Consider the following 22,690-nt stretch of genomic DNA (forward strand, 5'->3'; position numbering starts at 1 on the left):
AATCAAGCGGCAATATCATCGGCGTCGGTGCACAATCCTCGTTTCTGTCGACCGACTTAGCCGCCGGAGTTCGCGCAAGCGTCTTCCGTTTCGGCTCGGCGACTACGTGCCGAGGGAAAGGGGAGCCCCAGTAAATCAATACGTATATGTCCGCCAGTAACCGGCCAGTAGGAGCTCATCCTTCGCGTGAAACGTGTCGAAAATTAAACGAGCACCGAAATTTCCCAATATCGTACGTTCGCGATTCCGTTGAACTGTTCCGCTGCCCGGGTGACGCGCTTCTATCCGTTCGATAAAGGAGAGACACGAACGAGCATTCGTGGTTCTCTGTTCTCTGTTGCACAGGAACACCGAGGATATCGCCCCAAGTTGCGATCTGCCAGCTCTTAGAGGTAACTGACCCTGTGCAACAGCGCGAACGTTCAGCGCTGGATCAAACAACCACTTCGGGGGACCGGTGACCTCGGCACGAACGTCGATCAGCAAGCTCCTCCTTCGAGACATCGTCGCCCGCCCGTGTCCGCCCGCCCGCTCGGCCTGTTTCGTCGATGTTATCGCGCAGATACCCGAAAGCGTAAGCCCTTCGAGAAGCACGGAACAAGGTAGAAACGCGTTCGAGTGCTGTTGGAACATCCGGTGGCCGCGGATCAACGAGAAATAACCGCGAGAAGAAACATTGCTGTCCGTTCGAAGGGGTGTCGAGTAGCATCCCGCTATCACGATCGAGCTACCAGGCTCTCGTACGGCCGTCAGGCTATTTGGACGTTTGGTGGGAGTCCGTGATTGCTCGTTCCGCACGGATTTCCCGAAACACCCCCAAAACGGCAACCCGTCGTCGTCGTGGTGCTGCCGGGGCCCCGCCGTTAGCCGGGACAGATCGCGAGAAGGGAGCTTGGCAGAATCGGTCGCGCGATCGGCCAGAGGATCGGCCTCCTCGTGCGCGACCGGCTCCACCGCCACCACCTACGCCGCTTACTGGCGGCCCAGTGAAATGGAGGAGAAGTCCTCGGCTCGGTTCTCCGAGTATCTGTTCGCCAAGATGGATGGGCAGGACGTCTCGGCCTCTCAGGGTCCCCGTAAGGTGACCGCCGACACCAGAAAGTTCATGCGAGAGAACCTTCTTCTCGTGGTCACCCTCTCCGGCGTGTTGTTCGGCATGATACTTGGTGAGTACCGAAAACTTAGTCTCAAACCTGAAATCTTAAATCTTCGATCTCCAATCCGGTCGAATACCTATAGCAATAACAGAAAGCTCACGGCTTTCGTATTCGTTCCTCCGAAAAAAAAGAAAAAAAAAGAAACATGTGCTTCGCGTGTATCCACGGGAAACTAACCACGAGATACCTAGTGTCGAACGAGTACACGATACGCCGATATGTCAAGTAAATATCAATTGCGTGCGCATTCATCTCGAACGGAGGGGAGCGCGAGTGTCTTCGTGGTATACCCACCGAACGAACTCGCAAACTTTCCCGAGCTTCGCGTTTCCGGAATGGTGGCCGCCCTTCCCCTTGTAAATAGGGCAAAAAGATTGTATAGGTAGCTTAAAGGCGCGGTTACAAGCTCGAGGTAATGGTCGAAGCGTGCCAAAAGAAAGCTGCACATTCATCCGTTACAAGAAGCATGCCAAGGTCGAGTTCATCCGATGCGAACCGATTTTACGTCTGCCGACAATGGTACGGTCGAATCATCGATTACGAGTGACAAATAAGAACCGTTTGGTCGTTTCACGTTTCTTGACCGAGCCGAACGCCGTCTATTGTGTATTGCGTCACGTGCGCGTGTACAGGACTGGCGTTAATAACGATTGGTTATGCGCGCTGCTTAACGAACGGGGCTTCGTAATCGTTCGATCTATACCTACATACCTATTCTTCGAATATCGTTTCGGAATTTCGTAAGAAGCCGGTGGCTCGAGAACTTTAGCCGACAGAAGAAACAAGCCTTTCCTGTCGCTCGCGTAATAGGTCGCGGACGAGCCGATTCGAAATTCACATTAGTTACATAAAAGCTAATCGCGTTATCGCGTCGAAAGGTGCCAATCACCGACGAGAGGTTTCTTTCAAAAGACTCGTCTAATTAATTTGCCCCCTCGTGGCCGAAGGACCAACCTTGAACGAGCCACTCGTGCACTCGACTCGCCCTATCCTTTTCTTTATCCGTTTAATCGTCTGCTTAATGTCAGGGTGTGTGTGGAGACTACGAAGCAGCTCTGAATCCGAAAATGCAACTTCTATCGGAAACGCGTCAGGCGCGGACGTTCGCAATCGCGTCGAATGACGTGCACAAATCCACAACAGGATTCCTTCTTTTTGCGCGTCAATTATATAGGAGTTTCGATGAAAAGCTCTCGTCTACTTTGCACGCGCGTATCGATAAAGCAATTTGTTACATAACATGCCGTTTCTATAGCTAAATGGCGCTATTCATTCCCGGGGAGATTTCATTGAAAATATCGGGCCTTGCTATGATACTACTCCAAGGTAGCTTTACTCGCCTACGATTTCGCCACGTATTATTTCGATTATATCTCCGCGTTTATTATACAATACTATACAACAACGCGACGTGTCCACGAAGGAGCTGGAGCGGCTGTAACCTCGTTACTCTTTACAGGATTCGGTCTGCGACCCCTGGGCCTCGGCGATGACGCAGTTATGTTAATCAGTTATCCTGGAGAGCTCTTCATGAGGCTGTTGAAGTTAATGATCTTGCCGCTGGTGATCGCCAGCCTTATATCTGGTAATATTCTGAAATTTACGATGTATATATATATATATATCTATCTATGTGCTCGGTGAATACGAAATATCTCACGTTTCTTATTTCGTGATATAAAATAACGACAGGAATGTTTTCAGGTTCAGCGAGCTTGAACGCAAGAATGAACGGAATGATCGCCGTACGCACGCTGGTCTACTTTATACTCACCTCCTTGTTGAACGCTGTCCTCGGCGTTATCCTCGTTCTCCTTATTCACCCGGGTAATCCTGGCATTCGAAGATCGATGGCAACCTCGCACAACGGACGAGCCGTCAACATCCTTGACAGCCTTCTGGATTTGGGAAGGTAGTTTTCTTATCTTCCGCCGGGACCGCTCCTCGTTGGTTATCGATCGGAATCGTTATTTTCGTTCGTTTGCGTGGTCACGCATGGCAACCGCCTTCTGGAATTTTTCCATGATAAAAATGGAGTTCCTTACCCCGTTGTCGGAGCAACGCTCGACTCGTTCTACTAATCCCTGTGCTAACACGGATATCGTGAGAATTTTCACGGTAACCTTGCTCGTTGTTGGAACAGTATCATATCGATTATAAACGTTCGTCTTATCTAAACACAGCGGTAAACCCAATGCCGAGCGATAACATCGTTTAATAGTTTTCTGTTCGCCGTGCCGTTTTAAATAACCAATCGATCCTATGCCCCTAAGTCGCGTCACGTCGGGGCGTACTTCCCTGTCTGGCAATGAGCTCGGCAATACGTTCTGGAAAGAATAGGGGTATCTCGATGAGGATTAAGGTCGCGTAGCTTCACGATCGGTGAACTTTCCTAAGCCGTCGCAACCATCGAGGATGATACCCAACGCGCTGAAAATAGAAGTATGCATATCGATCGTGGGTACTTTAGTCGCAACGGGCAGAACAACTCCGTGTAAAACATACGCTTGTACGCGCGTGTCGTTCACTAATACAATTGCGCGTTGTATGGAGAAACGATTCTGTGAAAGCCGATAATCGTAGGTGTCGAGTACCTATTCGGGGTACTTATAAAAAATATACGCCGTATCTGAATCGAACTTTCTCGAACGTTACAGGAACATGTTCCCGGACAATATATTCCAGGCAGCGTTCCAGCAGGTGAATTTTTTTTGTCTTTCAACGGTCATACGTCCCTCGGTTTCGTCTAACATTTTCGATTGTTCCCGACAGGCACACACGGTGTACGTTCCAAAGACTCAACCGTTTCGGAACCTGACCGACACCATGTCCACGGAGGTCCTGGGAGATGTGGAGCTGACGAGAGTGACTCAGTACAGGAGTGGGACGAACACGTTGGGCATAGTTTTCTTCTGTTTGGTCTTTGGAACGTTCTTAGGTACGCTCGGCGAAAAGGGCCAGATCGTGATCGACTTCTTCAAGGCTGTTTTCGAAGTCATCATGCGAATGGTGTCGACCGTGATGTGGTACGTGCAAAACTTTTATTCCAGAGTAAAGACTTTCACGAAGCAAAAAAAAAAAAAAAAAACAAAGAAAGTAAAATGAAAAAAATACCAATGGAAAAGTATCGTTTGACTCGTAGGATGACTCCAGTGGGCATCACCTCCGTAATTGCCGGGAAAATACTGGGCGTGACCGATCTGGCGTTGGTGATGTCGCAGCTCGCTTGGTTCATCGTCACGATCGTGATCGGTGTCTTTTTCTATCAGCTGGTGATCATGCAGCTGATCTACCTCGCCATCGTGAGAAAGAATCCTTTTAAATTCTATGCCGGCCTCGCCCAGGGTACCCTCACCGCCTTCGCCATGGCATCAACGTGAGTCGTCGATCTTCGAACTCAGCCCGACCTTCAGAGTACCCATAATAATCGGCTGCCTTTACATGGCCTCGGTCGTCATCGTCATCTATTTTCCGACCCATTTTAGTTTCGTCACACGCATTCGCTTCGATCCTACCCGCGAGATTCCCTTCGGTCCCACCTCCTTTTCTTTCGTTTTCGGACGTGTCCTTTTCGATTATCAGTTGTTGAAAAAAAAAAAAAAAACAAGAATTACAAATAAACGAAACAAGACGATAACGCGTTCGAGACACGAAAACCACCAGGCCGGGAGCATACGATTTTCGTATCGATTGATAGAGACAATATGTTTCAGCTAGCCGAGAGGAGGCTTTGCGAGGCCGTGGTCCCGTACTATATTCCATTCCAAACAGCTCCGGTTTTAAGCAGCGTTTCACAACGTCGCTCTACGGAGACGTTGTCGAACGTTGACGGAGCCGTTCATTCTTCCCGTCCAAATTTTGATCCCTCGTCAGGGTCATTACGTTTCTTTAATATTCTCGCGTTTCTCATGGGGAGTTCTCGTCATGACCAATGAGAAAGAGAGATAAAGAAAGAAAGAAAGAGAGAGAGAGAGAGAGAAAGGGAGAGAGGTATGCAGTTCTGGGTGGCACTTAGGATGCGGATACTCCCGGTTGTCGGTGATCGTCCACGAACTTTCGGTGAAGCTTGGCATCGATCCGTCGTTAATTTACCAACGTCCGTTTTAAGAAAAGCACCGAAATTTCGAGGCGCGTGCATTCGAAGGAATGAAAAGTGGCGAGAGATTTGGAAGGACACGCAATGATACACAAGTGCATGGGAACGGTGTTCGTGTCTCTTGAGCCGGAAATCAGCTGACTCCGTGTCACCTGGACTGATTCGCGGCGCGGAAGCCTTCGAGGGCTTCCATTATCCGAATCTTCGTGCCTTTCGCCGTCGCGCGGGCAGAAGTGAGAGGCCGAAGAAGAAGATACCGGCAAAGGAGGCTTCCGCGCTAACCATGTTATTATGTAAGCATCTTTTCAAGAAATCGAGGAAAACTGAAAAAAATATTGCTTGCTCGCGTCGAGCCCGCTCTTCTAGGTCTGACGGCGACGCCCATCACTGGCCAGAACTGCTGAACTACGATCGTTTTCTATCTTTGATTATTCATTCTCTTGCGGATCACGCGCAGCAACGATCATTTTTTCAGTTTATCCGACAACGTTTATCGTACGTCCAATATCCATTTTCCTTTACTCTCTCCTCGACGATTCCCTAGACTTTCGATCTTCTGAACGTGTTCCCATTTTCCTATTTTTTTCCCTGTCCACGTTGTCACGTTGTCACGTTGTCACTTTGTCACGTTGCTCGTCCTTCGCGTCCAAACCTTTCGATGCATCGTGGGACAGAGAAGCATTCGTACATGAAAAGATCGGAATTATTCCATTCCACGTTGAATGCCACGCGTCGAAACCTTTTCCGTCCCATCGTCGCGGTGCTCAAGATCGTTCTAACCGACCTGCAACGCCAATGTCTAATTCAACTTGTTTTCTATGTGGATTAACTTTTTCCAGAAGAGAGCGTACACAACTATGCGTACACTGTGACTGAGAGAAAGACACAGCTCTCAGTGTATCTGAACAGAGACTGTATGAATATCATGATGATGTATTAGAGCACGCGCTGCACGCGGCCTTTTGCAGGTGGTTCAGAGAGAGGTCGAGGGTGGCCTTGGTAAGTAATCGATGGCCGCAACATGAAGGTACATACGCTTGTCTGTTACAGATTTAGGTTCACTCGGGAGATGAAACGGACGATCACCTTCTTCCCGGCGTCGTTTCCGATTAATCCTGGTTGATTTTCAGCTCGCCTCGCGGTCATTCTGGTTAATTATTTCATTTCTCGTAACGCCTTTCCGTCGGTGAACACGCTCTATCGGTCGACTTACGTACAACGCGTCGTCCCATTATTCTCTTCTTTGACTCGTGTGCTTGTCCCATTCGCATCGCATTGCCATTAAAAAGCGTGTACGACAGCGATGAATCTTTTGTGGAAAAATTTGTCGAACGATCTTTCGCCAGAATGACCCTCCTCCTCATGGACACCGGCAAAGCAGCACGCGGGAAATAACCTTGCTATCCATATAGAAACGCGACATGCACTATCTTTACTAATGCAGCTTTGTACAGGGCTGCCGCGCTTCCTGTCACGTTCCGCCTGATGACGGACAAACTCAGAGTCGATCCCCGAGTCACCAGATTCGTTCTACCGATCGGGTGCAACATTAACATGGACGGGACGGCTCTGTTCGTCGCGGTTGCAAGTATATTCATCGCGCAGATGCATGGCATCGCTTTGGGCTTCGGCGAAATCGTAACCGTAATGTAAGCAGCTGTCCGCCAACTCTAATGGCTTCTTGCCTAATTCTCATTAGCCTAATGTACCTACGAATGCGATGTAAATCTATCGGATCGGCCGAGCTAACTAAGACTCTTTTCTTTTCGAAGCTTAACGTCGACCGCCGCTTCCGTGTCGTCGGCTTCGGTGCCAAGCGCCGCCCTCGTACTTTTGCTGGTCGTTTTGAGCGCCATCGACGCTCCGGTATATAATGTCTCGTTGCTGTTTACCATCGATTGGTTCGTGTAAGTATCGTCTTTCCTACCCTCTGTTTTCCTTCTATTCGTGTAATCCGAAATTTTCACGCGTCCAGGGATCGCATACGAACCACAAACAACATGCTGGGCGATTGTTACGCTGCTGCCGTGGTCGAGCAATTATCGAAGAAAGAATTGATGGCTTTGGACGCGGCAGCCTATCAGGTACGGTATCTTCGTTTCGTATCGAATCGACGCAAGCTGGAAACGCGCGGGGACCAATCTGCCGATTGTGTTTCAGTCGGAGACCGTTCTACCGACGACGATCGCGAACGGATGCATTTCCGCCAATAGAGTACCTGATCCTGACACCATCGTAGTTGAGATGCAGGACGATTCGAGGATAGCCGGCATCGCCAAGTAAACAAGCTTGTTGGTAGGGCTAGGCTATCACTTTGTACGATCACGAACGATCGCGTGCATTCATCCTGGTTTTCGCCTTGTGTCTTTGATTCCGCTTCGATATGCTCGACGGGACTGATTAACTTACACATTGCGAACATAACGTGTTCGATTCGTTGACATTTATAAACGACGATTCATGGCAGGCTTCTTTCGTCGTGCACGAGTTACTCTCATTTCCGTGTTTTCGCGAATCATTTCTAAGGATCCGGCCCGTACCGACGCGGTCGTTACATCTTGAAAATCAATGATCCGCGTCAATTATATCGATCATCGGAGGAGGAAGCCGAGGAGCCTGCAGTACGCTCGTGGTAAACGTAATCGCGTCCGCCCACAAAACTTGTCTCTCTCGTCCGCTCAGACACACGCATACACTCTCCTTTTTTTTTATAAACCGTCCCGTAATTATTAAGCGTATTATCCCACTCGCGATTTACGGCGGCCATTCGTACAGTGAAAATCGTGCCAGTTTGACCTAGAAGCCGTAGATCAGCAGACCGCGCGTAACTTGTAAATAACCAATCAATCGCAAATGTAACGTACCGTGGTCGAATGATTCACACGCAAGAAGCAGAACGCGCTTTCGTACCGGCATTATGCAAATTGTTGCGCAATGACCTTAGGGGTGAACGCCACGATAAATCGAGCGTGGCATCGTAGAAAAGCGAGCGTATGTATTTAATGCCGGGAGACTAATACCTTCGCTCCTCGAGGATCGTTTGTTTACACGCTACGGTCCAGCGAGCGAGGCTGCGTTCTTTCGTTGACTTTGCCAACGCAACGAAGTGTTAACTTCGCAACGGTGGTTAAGCAAGCGGCGAATTCGTACGAATTCATAGAATGTCGCACACAGGTATCGCAGGTCAGACTCGAATCAAGTTGTCGTTCGTGTGTCAAAGTTTGTTGGAATCATTTGTTTTTTTTTTTCTTATCACCGTACCAGGCGTTCATCACATCGATCATAGACATTCACGAGTATACCTATATGTACATACGTAACTTTGTCGATCGTCATCCTCGAAAGCTCATCAACCGCTTCTTAATGTGCCGCTCCGAATCGACGTTGACTTCAATGGCGCCTCGTTCAACGTTATTGTTTCGTTTCAGCATCAGCGTGTTGCAGATGCCCAGGAGCGTGACGGAGGAGACAGTTTGACCACTGATTCATCCCGAGTTTAGCTCGAAACGCGTCCCGTGCATATCGTTAACGAACGCACACTGTCTTCTCGGGAAAGTTATAAAAGAACGATGCGTTTCAACGAGGATCGAAAAGAGGACACGTCGGGCACCCGATCCGTCTGTTCAACGCGTCATATTTTGCCGTTCCGTCGATGCCACGGAACTTCGTGAATCGCGAGTGCTCGTAAGGAACAATTCGAACGCAAGTTTCGCCGTGAAGATCGTTCGTTTCCGAAATGGGTAACGCGTTTAACGGTATATCAAAAACAAAGTCAATATCAAGGAGTGCGCAACACGAGACTACTTTAGGAATATAGCAATAACGAAACTGTTCCAATGCTTCTGTAGTGGCATCGTCGAGGGGAATGCAAACCGAGATATCGCCGATTCAGTTGCGCTCCTGAATAGTAACGATCGTTTCTGTTGATCGGTCGCGCGAGCAGCGTCGAATGTGGTGCCTTATTTTAACGCGGTGTTCACCGGCCGCACTGAAACTGGACAGAACAATTCTTTTCGTTTTCCGGACATACGGAAACGTTAGCTCATTGGCTGAACAAACACATTTTTGGTGATCGATCGTGTTCTACTGCCACAAGACTTTTCCACCGATACGTAAACACTCGACTGTTTCAAGTACCTTTCACGATTGTCAGACAATGAGTAAAACGTTGCACGGCGCCACGATGACTTTGCTACTTTCGATCCGGCTCGTTCCTAACACTGGATCATGATCGATGATGCGAGAACATGTCCCGTACTGTTGGTAAACATTTTTCTTCCCTTTTTTTTTTTTTTTTTTGTTTCGTGTAAACACACCGTAGACATAGTAATGTCGCGACGCAAACCGATTAACGCGAGCCACGACATTAGGAGCGAAGCGAATAGTCATCGGTTAGGTTCGACGCGTGTAATGTCTTTGAACATTGCTGCAAACCTAGGCGAAACGTTGGAAACAAGATTGTAGGTTTCGTTAGAATCTTGACTATTATACTGAATTTAACTTTCGGACCATTGACGACTCTACATTATACAGACTGGTGCACGGAAACCTGCGCGGTGGTGTGCACCGTGTCCGCGATTCTGCCTCTGTGCACCGTCACGATTAGTGTTCCCCTTTTAGTATTGTATAATTGGAACATCGAGACGCTGGTTCTCCGTTTCATAGCGTAGATCCCAGAAACGAACGAAAGAGAAGATCACATCTAGCGCTCTTTGACGGGCAGCCTCAAGACTGGACATGCCATTTGAATATGTCGTTTTAATAAATACCACGTTTAACGTTCTAGGAGAAATTACGAGAAGAATCCACTAACTAATTATAGACACTAGATATGTAGGTCGATACGTGTTCCATCGTAGAGACTGTTTAAATGTACAAATTAACTGGATAAATAGTGCTTCGTAGTGTGTGTCGTTTAACCCGAATGATTCCTGGCGATAATTTACAAGCCCGAGCGTTGTTTCGTTTGAAGAATACATACTCTGCTTTCTTCTTTGGTTCTCCCGTTGTTACGTTGGGTTCTAACAGAATCGTTCGCATCGATGTTTATCCGAGCTACTACACACCTCTGCGCGATACCGACCTTGTGTTACCGTCGAACGGTGAATGGGAAAGTGCTTTGTTTATAGCCTAGAGAGCAGGAGCGGTTAATAGAGAAAGAATTTATCGAATTACTTCAAAGACTACGTGTGAATATACTTATAAGGCTCAACGTGTTGTATAACAAGATGCAGGTTTATACGGGACCACGTTGTTCTTTCTTCCCTCCATCCACTCCCACGTCCCTTCCTCACAATCGTTCTTCGTCCCGTATCCCAAATCGATAACGTCGTAATACGGATCGCAAAGGTTTGCCAAGAAACGAGAATCATGGTTTCCTAAAAAATTCATTTATTTAAGATCCACCATCGCGCGGATCCTTGGCTCACAGGAGAGTCTTTGTACAAAGAGTTTTGTTCTTTTTATTTTTATACAAAATATGACATATCTATTCGCTAGTATTTATGCGTATTCACGTGGCTGGGCGTTTCGTCTGCCCGTGTTACATCGAGATTTTTACGGGGCAAACGAAAACGCGATGTAAAAAAAAAAAAAAAAATAGAAAATTAGACGAGAGGTTAAGGAGCGTGTCCGGATCCACGCTGCCACGAATACCAGAATGATCAGTCCGCTCGTGGCGACGCATTTACGACGCGATGACACACCGCCATGCCCGAGAAAACGTTTCACCGGGCGGTTGACCTAAAAAACGATTACATCACACTGTACATCCGCGTGTTTCGACCGGCATGGCGTGAACATCGAAATCGTTCGCGTGTAAGGGCAGTCTATCGTTTTGATTATAAGGCGAAATATCGTTAATCATTCTTTTCGTCCGTTCGTTGGAGTATTATGTACACGGTTACTTAACGGTTAAGCGCTCGCAGCTCGCGCCTCCTATTTACAGGGATTCGAGTATTTTTTCAGCTATTGATCGGCCGACGCGACGATCGAAACGGCAAGTAACAGTCGTATCGTACAAAAAAGGAAGAGAGATAATATCAACATACAGGAATAGTCGTGCAATCGCCTCATTTTCGTCGTCGATACAGGTATAGTGAGTAGGTACATACAATCCACGCGTCGAATTCCTCGTACAGCGCGATAAGACGAAATTATCTACAATAATTAATGCGCGCGAAAAGGAGGCGTTTGCTTATCACGAGGGGAATAGAAAATTTGCACCTTGGCGCCTCCGATGTTCAGTCATCGAAGGTCAGTCAGCTTACAGTCTCTAATTTATACACACCGCGCGCACTTAAATCACACGATCGGTTCGAATTTACTCAATCCGTTTCTGAACCGTCGAACAGTGCGATCCCGATTTCGAGGTATCACGCGGCTAATACTAATACGTGACCGCGACATTTATTTCGAAAGATCGTTAGATCCGGAGCTCGGCGTCGGTAACCGGAATTCCCCTATTGGCACTCTGACTGGACCTTTGCGTGGCGGGCGGCACCAAAGGACTGATGCTGGGACTTCGTGTCGCGAGGGGTGACAGGGACGGGGAGAAACTCGGACTGAGGGCCGCCGAGGGAAAGGTGGAAGCATCGTGACTGATCGGGGACCTCGGGAGGATGCCTCTGGCTAACGCGGGGGCCGCCAACGATCTGGGAGCAACGGAAGTAAGCAACGGCGGGGGAGGGGCTTTATGTACAGACTTGGTTTTCCCGCTGCTTCCCGAGTTTCCGCTTTGAACGCTGGCAGCGTCGTCCTTCAACCTGGCGATTTCGCTGAACACGTGAGCGAGGGGTTGATAGTGCGGACCCCAGTCGAGGAGATAGTCCCAATTGTACGATCCTGTGAGTTCCTCCTCGCTGTGCACGATCGAACTCAGAGAACCGTTCATGGACGGGCCACCGGGTACCTCCAAGCCCGACATTGGTCTACCGGATTCGCCTATTTTTCCGTAAATCAACGTGGCGATGTCGGCCTCGGTGGCAGCCTCGTCCTCGAACAGGTGCAAGCTGTCGAGGGGCAGCGCTTCCGGTGGTCTTCTAGGTGTGCCGGCCGGGGGATCGACGATACCTAACCTGGCTAAGTATTCCTGAGTATTGTGCACCGACAGATCGCTCGCAGAGTCACCGGTCTGTTGTCCCTCGTTGATCATCCGAATCTCTTCGTCCTCTCCGTCGTCTTCGGCCGAACCTCTGCCCGACGATCCGGACTGATCGCTACCTGACAATTCCGAGGTGGTCTGCTGTTGTCCGGATTGGCCGGAAGTACCGTACGGTGGTATCTCGTCGTATTTGGGTGGCGCGAATTGACAAGAGGCGGCACCGCCACCCCCGTTACCGTTTCCAGAGCCTCCGTTCCCTGCACTACCGACACCGGCCACGCTTCTAATAGGAATAGTGTCGAAAGCGCTTGGATCGACGTAGCTGTTCGACGCGGTGGCGTTACTCTCTCCGTTTAGACCCGGTTTCGTTCCCGGTTTCTTGTGCCTTCGATTGCGCAGGTGAAGGTAGAGGAAAACAGCCCCGAAAGCGACAACCAAGAGAAGCAGAGCGATCAGTAGACCCAAAGCCCAGTCCGCCAGACCTCCGGATGCGGCGACGGCCATATTTGAACCTCCCACGTCGTTCGGAGTGGCCAACGCAGTGGCGCCTCTCGCTTCGTTGATGTCGTTGTCGTCCATCAATGTGATCTCCACCACCGTCATGTTCGACAGAGATCCCTGTCTACCGGAACTAGCGCTGACCACCAATCGCGACGATTCCTCCACGTCCATGTCGATGTGTATCAGTTTCTGTTTCACGATCAACGATCCCGTGGTACGATTCAGCTTGAAATACGGGTGCTGAGACGTCAACTGATAAACCACCCGACCGTCTGGACCCTTGTCGCGATCGGTAGCCGTCACATGGCCAATAACCGTGCCAGGGAGTATCCGAGCTCCACTCCTGATACCGAATCTGTACATTCTCTCGGTGAACTGCGGGTAAAACTCGTCCCTGGATTCGATTTCCACCCGGACTCGGACGGCGGCTGCTCGTCCACCCGTGTCGGTGGCCCTCAAAGTGAAAGCGTATCGATTGCGCAGCTCGTAGTCGAAAACTGCGCGCGTGGTCACGGTGCCGGATTTTCCGTCCACCGCGAACAGCTTCCAGCTGTCGTCGATGTCGGAGAAGCCGGTCGCGGCGGCGGACACGATGGAATAGTTCAGGGAACCGAAAATGCCGCGATCGAGATCCGAGGCACGAGCCGAGAAGACCGTCGTACCGATTGGCTCGTTCTCTCCGACAAACTCCAAATATTCCGAGACCGGGAATTTCGGGGAGTTGTCGTTCACATCCTCCAGACGGATTCTTAGCCTGGTCAACGCGCAGAGAGGAGATACCGGATCGCTGTCGCACGCCATCACCACGAGGTTGTAGATTTCCGGCTCGAGATCGCAGTCGAGGGTTGCGTTCACCAGCACGGCCCCAGTGGTCTTCTCTACGCGAAAGAGGCCGGCGTCGTTTCCGGATGTAATTTCGTACAGCAGATTCGCAGCCGCGCTTCCAGCCAGGTCGTCGTCCTTTGCCTGCAAAATCGCCACGACGGTTCCACGGGCTGCGTTCTCCTTAATCGATACCTGGTGCAACTCTTCCAGGAAGCGGGGGTAATTATCGTTCGCGTCTTCGACCGTGACGATCACCGTAATGGGTTCGTCTCCGGCTAGCGATCCAGTTGTCATATTCTGGTTCTTCGAACCGAGTCGCAGGACGTACCTAAAAAATTAATGTCGTCGTAAGCACTCCGAAAGAAAGCGAATCAACGTGTCAGGTCGTGTCGAATAAACCGTTCTTACCTGTCCTTCGTTTCTCTGTCGAGCACCTTGGAAAGAATCAATTCTCCTCTGGACGCTTCGAACGTTCCGCTGTCGTCGCCAGCAACGATGCTACCGTCCAACAAGTCCACGTCGGACAATCTCATCAGAATGGTTCCCCTCGAAGAATTTTCCTTCACCGTTATCTTGTATTCTTTTCCCGGCAGCGTGCTCTTCAAGCTGCTCAATCGTACCACGATCGAGCAGACGGATGACGCCGGCGGTTTCCCGTAATCTTCCGCCACAACGGCCAGCTCCACCTCTTTGGGCAGGGGTCTTGGTATCGCGGTACGGTTAACCGTCAGAACACCGGTCACAGGATGCACGGAGAAGCCTTTGGTAGCTTTCAACAGATAATATCGTACTCGGCTGTTTTCCTCCGTGAGGTCGTCGTCGGTCGCGTTCACCGTCAGAATTTCTTGCAGGTCTCCGCGTCCCTCTGTACGACAAACGGAAACAGAACGTGAGCATGATGCAGCTACTAGGTAGACACGTAAAAAAATACTTCTAATAATACTGGTATTACTTTAGTATCGCTAGTTGTGAGTTCAGGATCACTAGTTTTGACTTCGTTGTCACTAGTTATCATTAGTTTTTACTTCGTTATCACTAGGTTTAATTTGTTGTCACTAGTTATTACTAAGAGTAACCACCACTAACTACTAACCACCCAGCAACACCCGCTAACCATCAACATACACTAATCGACCTAACCACGAACTAGTGGTAACAAATTAAGACTAGTAATAACTAGTGATAAGGGAGTAAAGACTAGTGATGCTAAAGTAACAACATATATACACGTGTACCGAGGTTCGACTGTCGGTTTTCAAGAAGTGCGAGCGCGTATGTACTCGAAAAGGGCCCGAGCCAGAGCCCGGGACAAAGATCGAGGGATCACTGGCACGAGGTCAAGTACCCTCTGCCTCTTTTTGTCGGAGGTAGGTACGTCCTCGAGCAGCACCACCGCTCTGCCACCACCTCCAGTTCTTTCTTTTCTCGGTAAAGGAGGAGGATAAGCCGTTCTGACGTCGGGCTGAACGGAAGTATGAAATAATAACCAGTTGTATAAATCGCTCGGCCGGTCGAGCCGTGGGGCCAGCTCCGCTCCGCCGTACAAAAATCATTTCGATGCGTTTCAAATCGTCGGATAACTCGGCATTAATGTGCCAAGCCTCGACCTAAAGCGAGGAAGAGAGACGAGGATAACCGAACGGTGGGCCAGGAGAAAGAGAAAAGGAGGGAGCAAGGGGCGGAAGGGCGGAGAGGTGGAGAGACTGAAATAAAACTTCACGGACTCGCAGCCCTTTGGGGATGTCCGAGGTGAGGAGGTAGGACGACCTCGGAGAAGGAAGGGAGGATCTTAACCGAGAAGTGACAGGTACTCTATAATTATTGCGAGGTGCGTATGACCGTGGAGTATACGTGTTCGCGTCACGATGCCTTACTGGGACGAATTCTTATTACCGGCAGCACCGAAGTTCGCCGAGCTTTCTCCCTTCTCTTCATTAATCCCTTCTTCTTTCCAGAACGTGTATTCTGCCGTCTCGGGACACCTTAATACGATTTTGATAATCACCGGATTAACTCGTCTTCCTTGTTCGCTGATCGCGAAATAAACGATCCGCCTTTCACGCGAAAAAGCATCGAAAACGTACACAACCGAGAAGAATTAGATCTCCTCCCCGGATCCCGTGGCTCCGGTTATCGACCGGCTACACGCCTTTCGGATCTCTCTTCGAAGGAAGCCCTTCTCGTCGTCCCCCTGCCTTCTTCTCCCGTTTTCGCGATTCCACGTAGCGAGGGTTGAGAAGAGGCGAAAAGAAGAAGATGCAAATTCGCGAGGCCGTCGCCGTGGGAGCTCCCCCATTTCAACTCTTTCCACGTCCACCTCCTGCCAATCCAGCCTCCTCCGTCACCCCTCTACCGCCCACCCAAATGCACCATTAGGCGCAGGCCTATGTATTTTTAATAAGTTTCGAGAGTCTTCGAAGCCGGTGATCTCGGCCGGCGGTTGCAGCGAAGGCGGCTTTTCGGCTGCTTCGCAAACGGTGTCCTCGCGTTTATTTATGTGCGAGGCGTTCGCAATTCTCCTCTTCTCCCCATACCCCCCTCTCCACACCGCCGTCAACCTCACCCCCTGTCGTCTTTGCCGTTCCTTTTCGTGCGTCTCTCTTCCACCTTCGGTTCCTTCGTTCACCGATCCTTTCGCCGTTCGAGCAGCTAGCTTTTCATCGGTCCCCACCCCTCCACCTCTGTCGTCCACCTTTCTTCTCCATCGTTGTCGTCCTTCCTTCCTCCTCTCTTTCTCTTTCTCTCTGTTCGCCTCTCTTTTCCGCGCTTTATCTTGGCGCGGTGTCAATTCGAGTTTGGAACACGGGCAACAGGACAACGCGTGTCTACTAAAAACCAGTTTTTACACTCGTGTTTATTTCACGCAGAGGGGCATGTCCCTCTCCTTTGTCCCCCGTTGACATGCCTCTTCCTTCCTTCCTTCCTTCCATCCTCGCACCCCCGTTTCAATTTCACCCCGATGTTTTCACGAAACACCAACCGAACAGCTTAAGTTTCTATGAATATTACTCACCTGGAAGAGTAGTGATGTACGCGGATTGCTGCAGTCGAGGCGTGTTGTCGTTCAGATCCGTCACGCGAACTATCAAGTTCGTGATCGCCTCGTGGATGCCATCGCTGGCCATCACTTGCAGGCTGTATTCCGACCGCGTCTCGGCATCCAAACGTCTGCGGAGAACGACCTTGCCGCCGTAACGGTCGATACTGAAAGGGCCTGGATTAGTCACGTTCCCGAATCGGTAAGTCAAAGCCGGGGAACTGTCCACATCGTTCGCGGTGACGGTCGTCAGCACTGTGCCCACTGCTGTACCTGTATCAAGGTTATCAATGAAATTCAATGAAATCAGGACACCCCGTATTGCAAAGCATAATTGGTACGTCGCGTCGCCTCGTTAGATTCGGTCAGGGAAATCGCGCATCGACGAACGTAAGATCGTACAATCGGAAGCTGGGTCGTGGGGTGCACTCGATGAAACGTTCAACAACGACATCGAACGGGAGTCGCTGTATCGTCGCACAATGCCAGACACCGTTGTTACTGATGAATGGCGTCGTTATACGGGCCGTATTTCCCCCTGGTCCTTTTGTCCTCGTGACAGAGAAGCCACTTTGTCACCGGCAGACGATCATTCGCGATACACACACGGTGCGACGCGACGCCGTGGATCCCGGGTCGGGCGGAGCTCTTCCGCGAACTTAAAGACACTCGGAGGGAGCCGCGTTTAAAATGCATCGAATCCTGACTATCGGCTCGTTTCATCTCGCTCGTGGTAAGAGAAGAGGCCCAGCGAATCCCTCGAAAAATTTCGTGCATCGCATCGTGGAGGATAATCTCGGGCGTGTCGTGGGCAAATTACGAGTTACGAGCAGACCGATACGACGCACGGCAGGAAGCTGCCGGAATATCGAAAATCAGAGTCTGCGAGGAAAATATTGTCGCGATTCGTCACGGGCGACGGTAAGTTCGCCGAACAAGAAACGGAAGAGAGAGAGAGAGAGAGAGAGAGAGAGAGAGAGAGAGAGAGAGAGAGAGAGAGAGAGAGCAAGCAAGTTAGGGGTTCGGGATCGTTTGATACACGGCGAACGGTGCAACACCTGCACCGCCAAAAAGAAAAATGATTTCGCGGCGCAGCGTGGCGCGTTCGAACAGCTTCGGGGAGACTAGTTGGCACGCGGCTACGTCCGCTCGTAAATTTCACGGGTGATCGTTAAAGTCGTGTAAATCGGTTTCAAGAGCGGCCGCGTCCCAGAGCCAACGCGTGGCCGGCCCACTCTGTGCTTCTCCGGTTCCGGTAGTGTTCTCCGGCGTCGGAAGCAAAGGTGAGTATACGATCTCTCTATCGTGGCGCGTTCTCTTCCTCGTTTCCCTGTCCCTTCTTCCGAGGATCGAACGAAAACAACCGCTGGAGAACACGGCGAATGCCGTGGAAAGCTCCCGGCTCGGCAACGAGTTCCTCGCGAAATAATAAATTTCCGTCTCTACCCACTCGATCTTCGTAAGTTATATCGAGTTAATTCTGATTACCGGAGGTCCTACGCGTTCGCGGATCGGCAACTGTACAGAGGTATGTACATACATATGTACCTACTGTACGGTACGCGAACGCGATACGTCGGCGGTATGCTCCTTGTACGGAAAATCCGCTCGTCGGTGGTCTACCATTGTTTCGATTTCTCGTGTCAGTGCCAGTTTCGGAACCGATCCGATCGATGCTGTCGTTTAAATCCACCTTCGATGTACGCCCGTGTGGACGGGGCCACGGCGGTTGCGTTCTGTGTACGCCCCGAGTGGACGCGGCGAAGACCCTTCAAGGAACAAAGGCATGGGGCTATCAAACATCGGCGAACCGCACCTCTCGTTTTAGGCCGAACGATAATTATATACGCCGCGTTCCTCGGGATAATTAAAAACAATTAAGTACTGTGCGCTTCGCTAAAATACGAGCGGCGGTCGCGGGAGACCCGGGATCGTTGTTTATTGGCGCTCGCGCTCGCCCGCGGTTCCACGAAATAATGAAGTATTCGGTCGACCGGTGGAAGATCGACGATACTATGAAGCATATTTGCTATTCAATTTGTTCGTTCGAGAGTCCGCGGACGACCACCGGGTTACGTACAGTCGCAGGGAGATTGAAATTCCGGTGGATTTGCGGATGGTTCCATCCGTGTTTTCGCACGATTGCCAAAAGGACAAATCGGTATCTACAAGACCAGTATAGCGTGATAGGGTGTCTGAAAAGTCTGACGCGTTTCTGAGTCTGCGGCGAGTCGCGTGACCACGGTATTAAATAGATTCTATCGAGCATCGATAATAGAAGTGGTAGCAGTCTCGTTTGCACCGGAGTGAAGTTTTACGGTGATACGAATTAGACAGCGATCTCGCGTTACACGGTTTTTAGAATATCGAAATAAGAGCTGGCGAAAAAAGCGTTGTGCCGATTAGACGAAGAGGACGGAGAGGAACTGGGGAGACAAAGAACAACGAGAAGACGGAAAGGAAATGGATGAAAAATAACGGAGAAAGCATGAAACGATGGAAAATCAAGGGTGACAATAAGGATACGGTCGCGGTATGAATTGAGTTAAAGCGCGCATTTTTTTCCCCCGGGACAATAGACAGACTAACACGCGCGAACAAAAGAATCCATCGTTCGAGGTGCCAAGGTTCGTAACCCGCAAAACCATGACCATTTCCATCTTCGAGTCTTCCTCATTCCAGGCCGCATTTTATATCCTTTTGTTTCGCATCTTCGTATTTTATGCGAAGGGAATATTGTTCGAAGAGGACGGTAGCGGCGCGAGGCTGGCGCGAGGCTGGCGCGAGGCTCTGGCGCTTGCGCGTCGAACTCCTGGCCACCTTCGCTAGGTGCTGCTGTTCCATTGAATCGTATCTGTCAATGGGGAACAATATGAGAAGCCGAGAAGGACAGAAGACTGGACGAACGACGCGCAAGCGAGAGACGGCGAAGTGTATACCCGAACGGGCGTTCGCAGCCTGGCCTAAGTTATGCAGATTGTTCCGAACAGTTGGACTTTAATGCCGGCATAAATCCTTTGCCACTTAACTTTATATGTACTCCGAGAGTAGTATGCACTCCCACTTCGACTGGCCCGCGTTGCTCCCTCTCTTTTCGTCTCGGGCCAACTTTCGCCATTTCTTTCCTCCCTTCGTCATTTCTCGTTCCCCTTTCGACCTTTCCGCTCCGTTGTCTCTTTCCTCGGCCGCCTTTGCCCCTTGCTCGGTCCTCTAACGGATCATCGTGCTTCACTTTGCCGCGCAGAAACGTCTCTTTTCGTGCTCGCGTGGGCGACCTTCCAAGATATTTATCTACCGCGGGATCGACTAGATTTTAAACGAACGAGGATAGAGTACGGGGACGGACAGGCGCGCGCGTTGCGAGACTGAAATTCGATCCACGATCCACGATCCGTGAACGATCGCTAGGCGGCGTGGCATGGGGCGTGGACTGGCTACCGTGCGACACAGCCAAAACCTCTTAAAATTAAAAGATTCAACCCCTGCCGCGAACAAAAAAGTCTCATTCGCCTCGACCGATCGGGCAATTAGATCGAAGAACGGGGTCATTGAGTGATCGTCAGCTATGTACGTTGTAAAAGCGCTGATTGGAAATGACACAGTCCGATGAAATACAAGGAGGCGTGCACGCGATTGCGTCTGCGTCGTAACTTGTTCGCGCACCATTGCAAATAACACCAGCTAATAATCGTCGGTTAGCCTTCATTTCCGAGGTACGTTAAGCAGAATAAACGCTATAATTGGACTATACGACCGTTGTAATTATCTCTCCCGTTTAATTTCTAAGGTTCGGTGGCGGTTAATTTTCATGCTACTTTTTTCCCTTCGATATCGTCTTTGCTGTCCTGATTTCATTTACGGGCAATTATTAGCGACTTACCTTCGGACACCGAGATGATGCTGTGCTCCGGAAAAGTCGGCTGATTGTCGTTGATGTCGATCACTCGAACGCTGAGCGCAGCTGTGCCGGTTAATTGGGGATTTCCTTGATCCGTCGCGATGATCGTCAGCCTGTACTTCTCGCGGATCTCGCGATCCAGAACGATGTTGGTCCGAACTATACCGCTGTACGGCGGACTTATGGTGAACGCGTTATCCGGATTTCCGTCGACGATGTGATAGAGGATCCTACTGTTCACTCCTTGATCAGCGTCACTGGCCGAAAGCTGCGTGGCAAACATGCAATACACATACGACTCTCAAACTGTAAAATAACATTAACAAAAGGTAATGTTCGATGGTGTATTTTACCTTGACAACAAAGTCTCCTTTGACGTTGCCCTCCAGAACGGTCGCCGAGTATTGCGTCTGCGTGAAAACAGGCGGATTATCGTTCACGTCGGACACTCCGACGACTACTTTAACGTAAGCTTCCAAGGGATCCGATCCAGTGGTCCTGGCAACTACGGCGAGCACGTGCTTCGAACATTCCCTGGGTTCCTCCTTGGACAGCTGTCCCTCCAAAGATCTTGCCCAGGAATTTGTCCGTCCGTCTTCGGATTGTCCTTCCGTGGGTTTCACTCTCATGTCGGTCCAGAGTTCCGCGTCCAGTCGCGTGGGATCGTTGACACGAAGCATTCCAGTGTCCTCGTCGATGGCGAACGTGCCGAAATCGTTTCCCGATCCAAGGGAGTAGGAAACGTGCTGTCTTCTACCGTCCGACCGGACAGCGGTGACCTGGACCACCTCGGTGCCGGCCGGCGAGTTCTCTTGGATCGCAACCTCGTAGGTTTCGTTTTGAAACTTGAGCACAGGCGACAAGTCCGCGGGGTCACCGACTTGCAGCTCGATCAAGCCACGAGCACTCTTCGACGGATTTCCCCTGTCTCTCGCCAACACTTCCAGGTGGTACGTCTTGCCGTTGTCCTGCGACAAGGACAACGCCGCCGTGACTGCGCCGGTACTCGGGTGTATTCTGAATTTGGGCTTCTCCTGTTCGTGCAAGAACGAGTAGACGATTTCTCCGTTGAGGCCTTCGTCCGCGTCGGTCGCCACTACTCGAAGAATGTTCTTCTCCGGTTGAGTTCCGATCGACACACGGGCGCGAAATGGAAATTCCGCGAAAACTGGAGTGTTATCGTTGACGTCGCTCACTCGGATCTCGACAGGGATGGACGTACTTTTGGCGGCGTACTTTCCGCTATCGGTGGCCACCACGACGAAGTTGTAAGAGCTCCGACGTTCTCGATCCAACGGTCTGCAAAAAAAACGATCGTAAAGAATAACTTTATAAATATCCACGAGTCCAACAGTTATCGACGAATGGGGGAAACGAGTGATGTTTCTATTCGACGGAAAATTCAAGACCGTGGCCAGTTAACGAAAATTACACCCAGTTTACAGCTCGTTCTTGGGGGCATCTTTAATTCTGATGCATCGGCCGATAGACAATTGTTCGAATCCGGAGAACGGGCCGGATTTAAGCGGAAGGTACGGTAGCGGTGGCGGCGGGCAGCTTGTTTGTGTGACGGAAGCCTTAATCGCGCACGGCGATCTTGTGTAATCCACGTCCGCCATTACCGTAACTCTGCGGATCCTCCGTGGCGGCTCAGCGACCGTCGTTTCGTGCCTTAAATCGCACGAAAGCTGGGGGAGGTTGGCTGCTTTTTCGCCGTTACCAACAAGCGAATTTAACGTCCCCGTCGCCGTGAGCTATATGCCCCGAGAAATCGTTGTATCGACTTGGTGGAGCGCGAACTCTCTGTCTCTCTCTCTCTCTCTCTTTCTTCCTTTCACCGATTTCCGCGTTTCTAAGCATCGACCGGTAGGTACGTTCCCCGCGTTTTTCAGATTCGTTTTCCTATTCAGCCGATTCCCGGCGGTGTTCGTTATTTACAAGGTGCCGTTTTCCCATTCGTATGTATACGCGGAAAGAACGGTACGACGCGACTCGACGTCTATATCGCAGCGGCTAATTCTAATCTAATTATACTATCGCGGTAAATTTTTCGCTCGACCCGCGGCTTGAATGC

General features: G+C 50.4%; 2 protein-coding genes across 2 annotated transcripts in view; one reads left to right on the forward strand and one right to left on the reverse strand.

The window, feature by feature from the left end:
- Window positions 1-703: 703 nt before the first annotated feature.
- On the forward strand, window positions 704-9,045 carry LOC107192781 (excitatory amino acid transporter). Its single transcript, XM_015582118.1, has 11 exons — window positions 704-1,166; window positions 2,617-2,742; window positions 2,862-3,069; window positions 3,815-3,857; window positions 3,930-4,183; window positions 4,300-4,533; window positions 6,708-6,902; window positions 7,026-7,160; window positions 7,229-7,337; window positions 7,414-7,532; window positions 8,682-9,045. Exons 1-11 carry the CDS (start codon window positions 992-994, stop codon window positions 8,728-8,730), a joined length of 1,647 nt encoding a protein of 548 aa, XP_015437604.1. The 5' UTR covers window positions 704-991; the 3' UTR covers window positions 8,731-9,045.
- Window positions 9,046-11,677: 2,632 nt separating this feature from the next.
- The window catches only part of LOC107192775 (protein dachsous), a 101,991-nt gene continuing 90,978 nt past the window's right edge, over window positions 11,678-22,690 (reverse strand). The window contains exons 14-18 of the mRNA XM_015582112.1: window positions 20,970-21,915; window positions 20,599-20,884; window positions 16,695-16,991; window positions 14,090-14,546; window positions 11,678-14,009 (exon numbers count right to left, since the gene is read on the reverse strand). Of these exons, the coding sequence (XP_015437598.1) occupies window positions 11,678-14,009; window positions 14,090-14,546; window positions 16,695-16,991; window positions 20,599-20,884; window positions 20,970-21,915 (4,318 nt within the window). The remainder of the gene's footprint in view (window positions 14,010-14,089; window positions 14,547-16,694; window positions 16,992-20,598; window positions 20,885-20,969; window positions 21,916-22,690) is intronic.

The sequence above is a fragment of the Dufourea novaeangliae genome, unplaced genomic scaffold (genome assembly GCF_001272555.1).
Source record: "Dufourea novaeangliae isolate 0120121106 unplaced genomic scaffold, ASM127255v1 scaffold379, whole genome shotgun sequence".
In the NCBI taxonomy this organism is placed as follows: Eukaryota; Metazoa; Arthropoda; class Insecta; order Hymenoptera; family Halictidae; genus Dufourea; species Dufourea novaeangliae.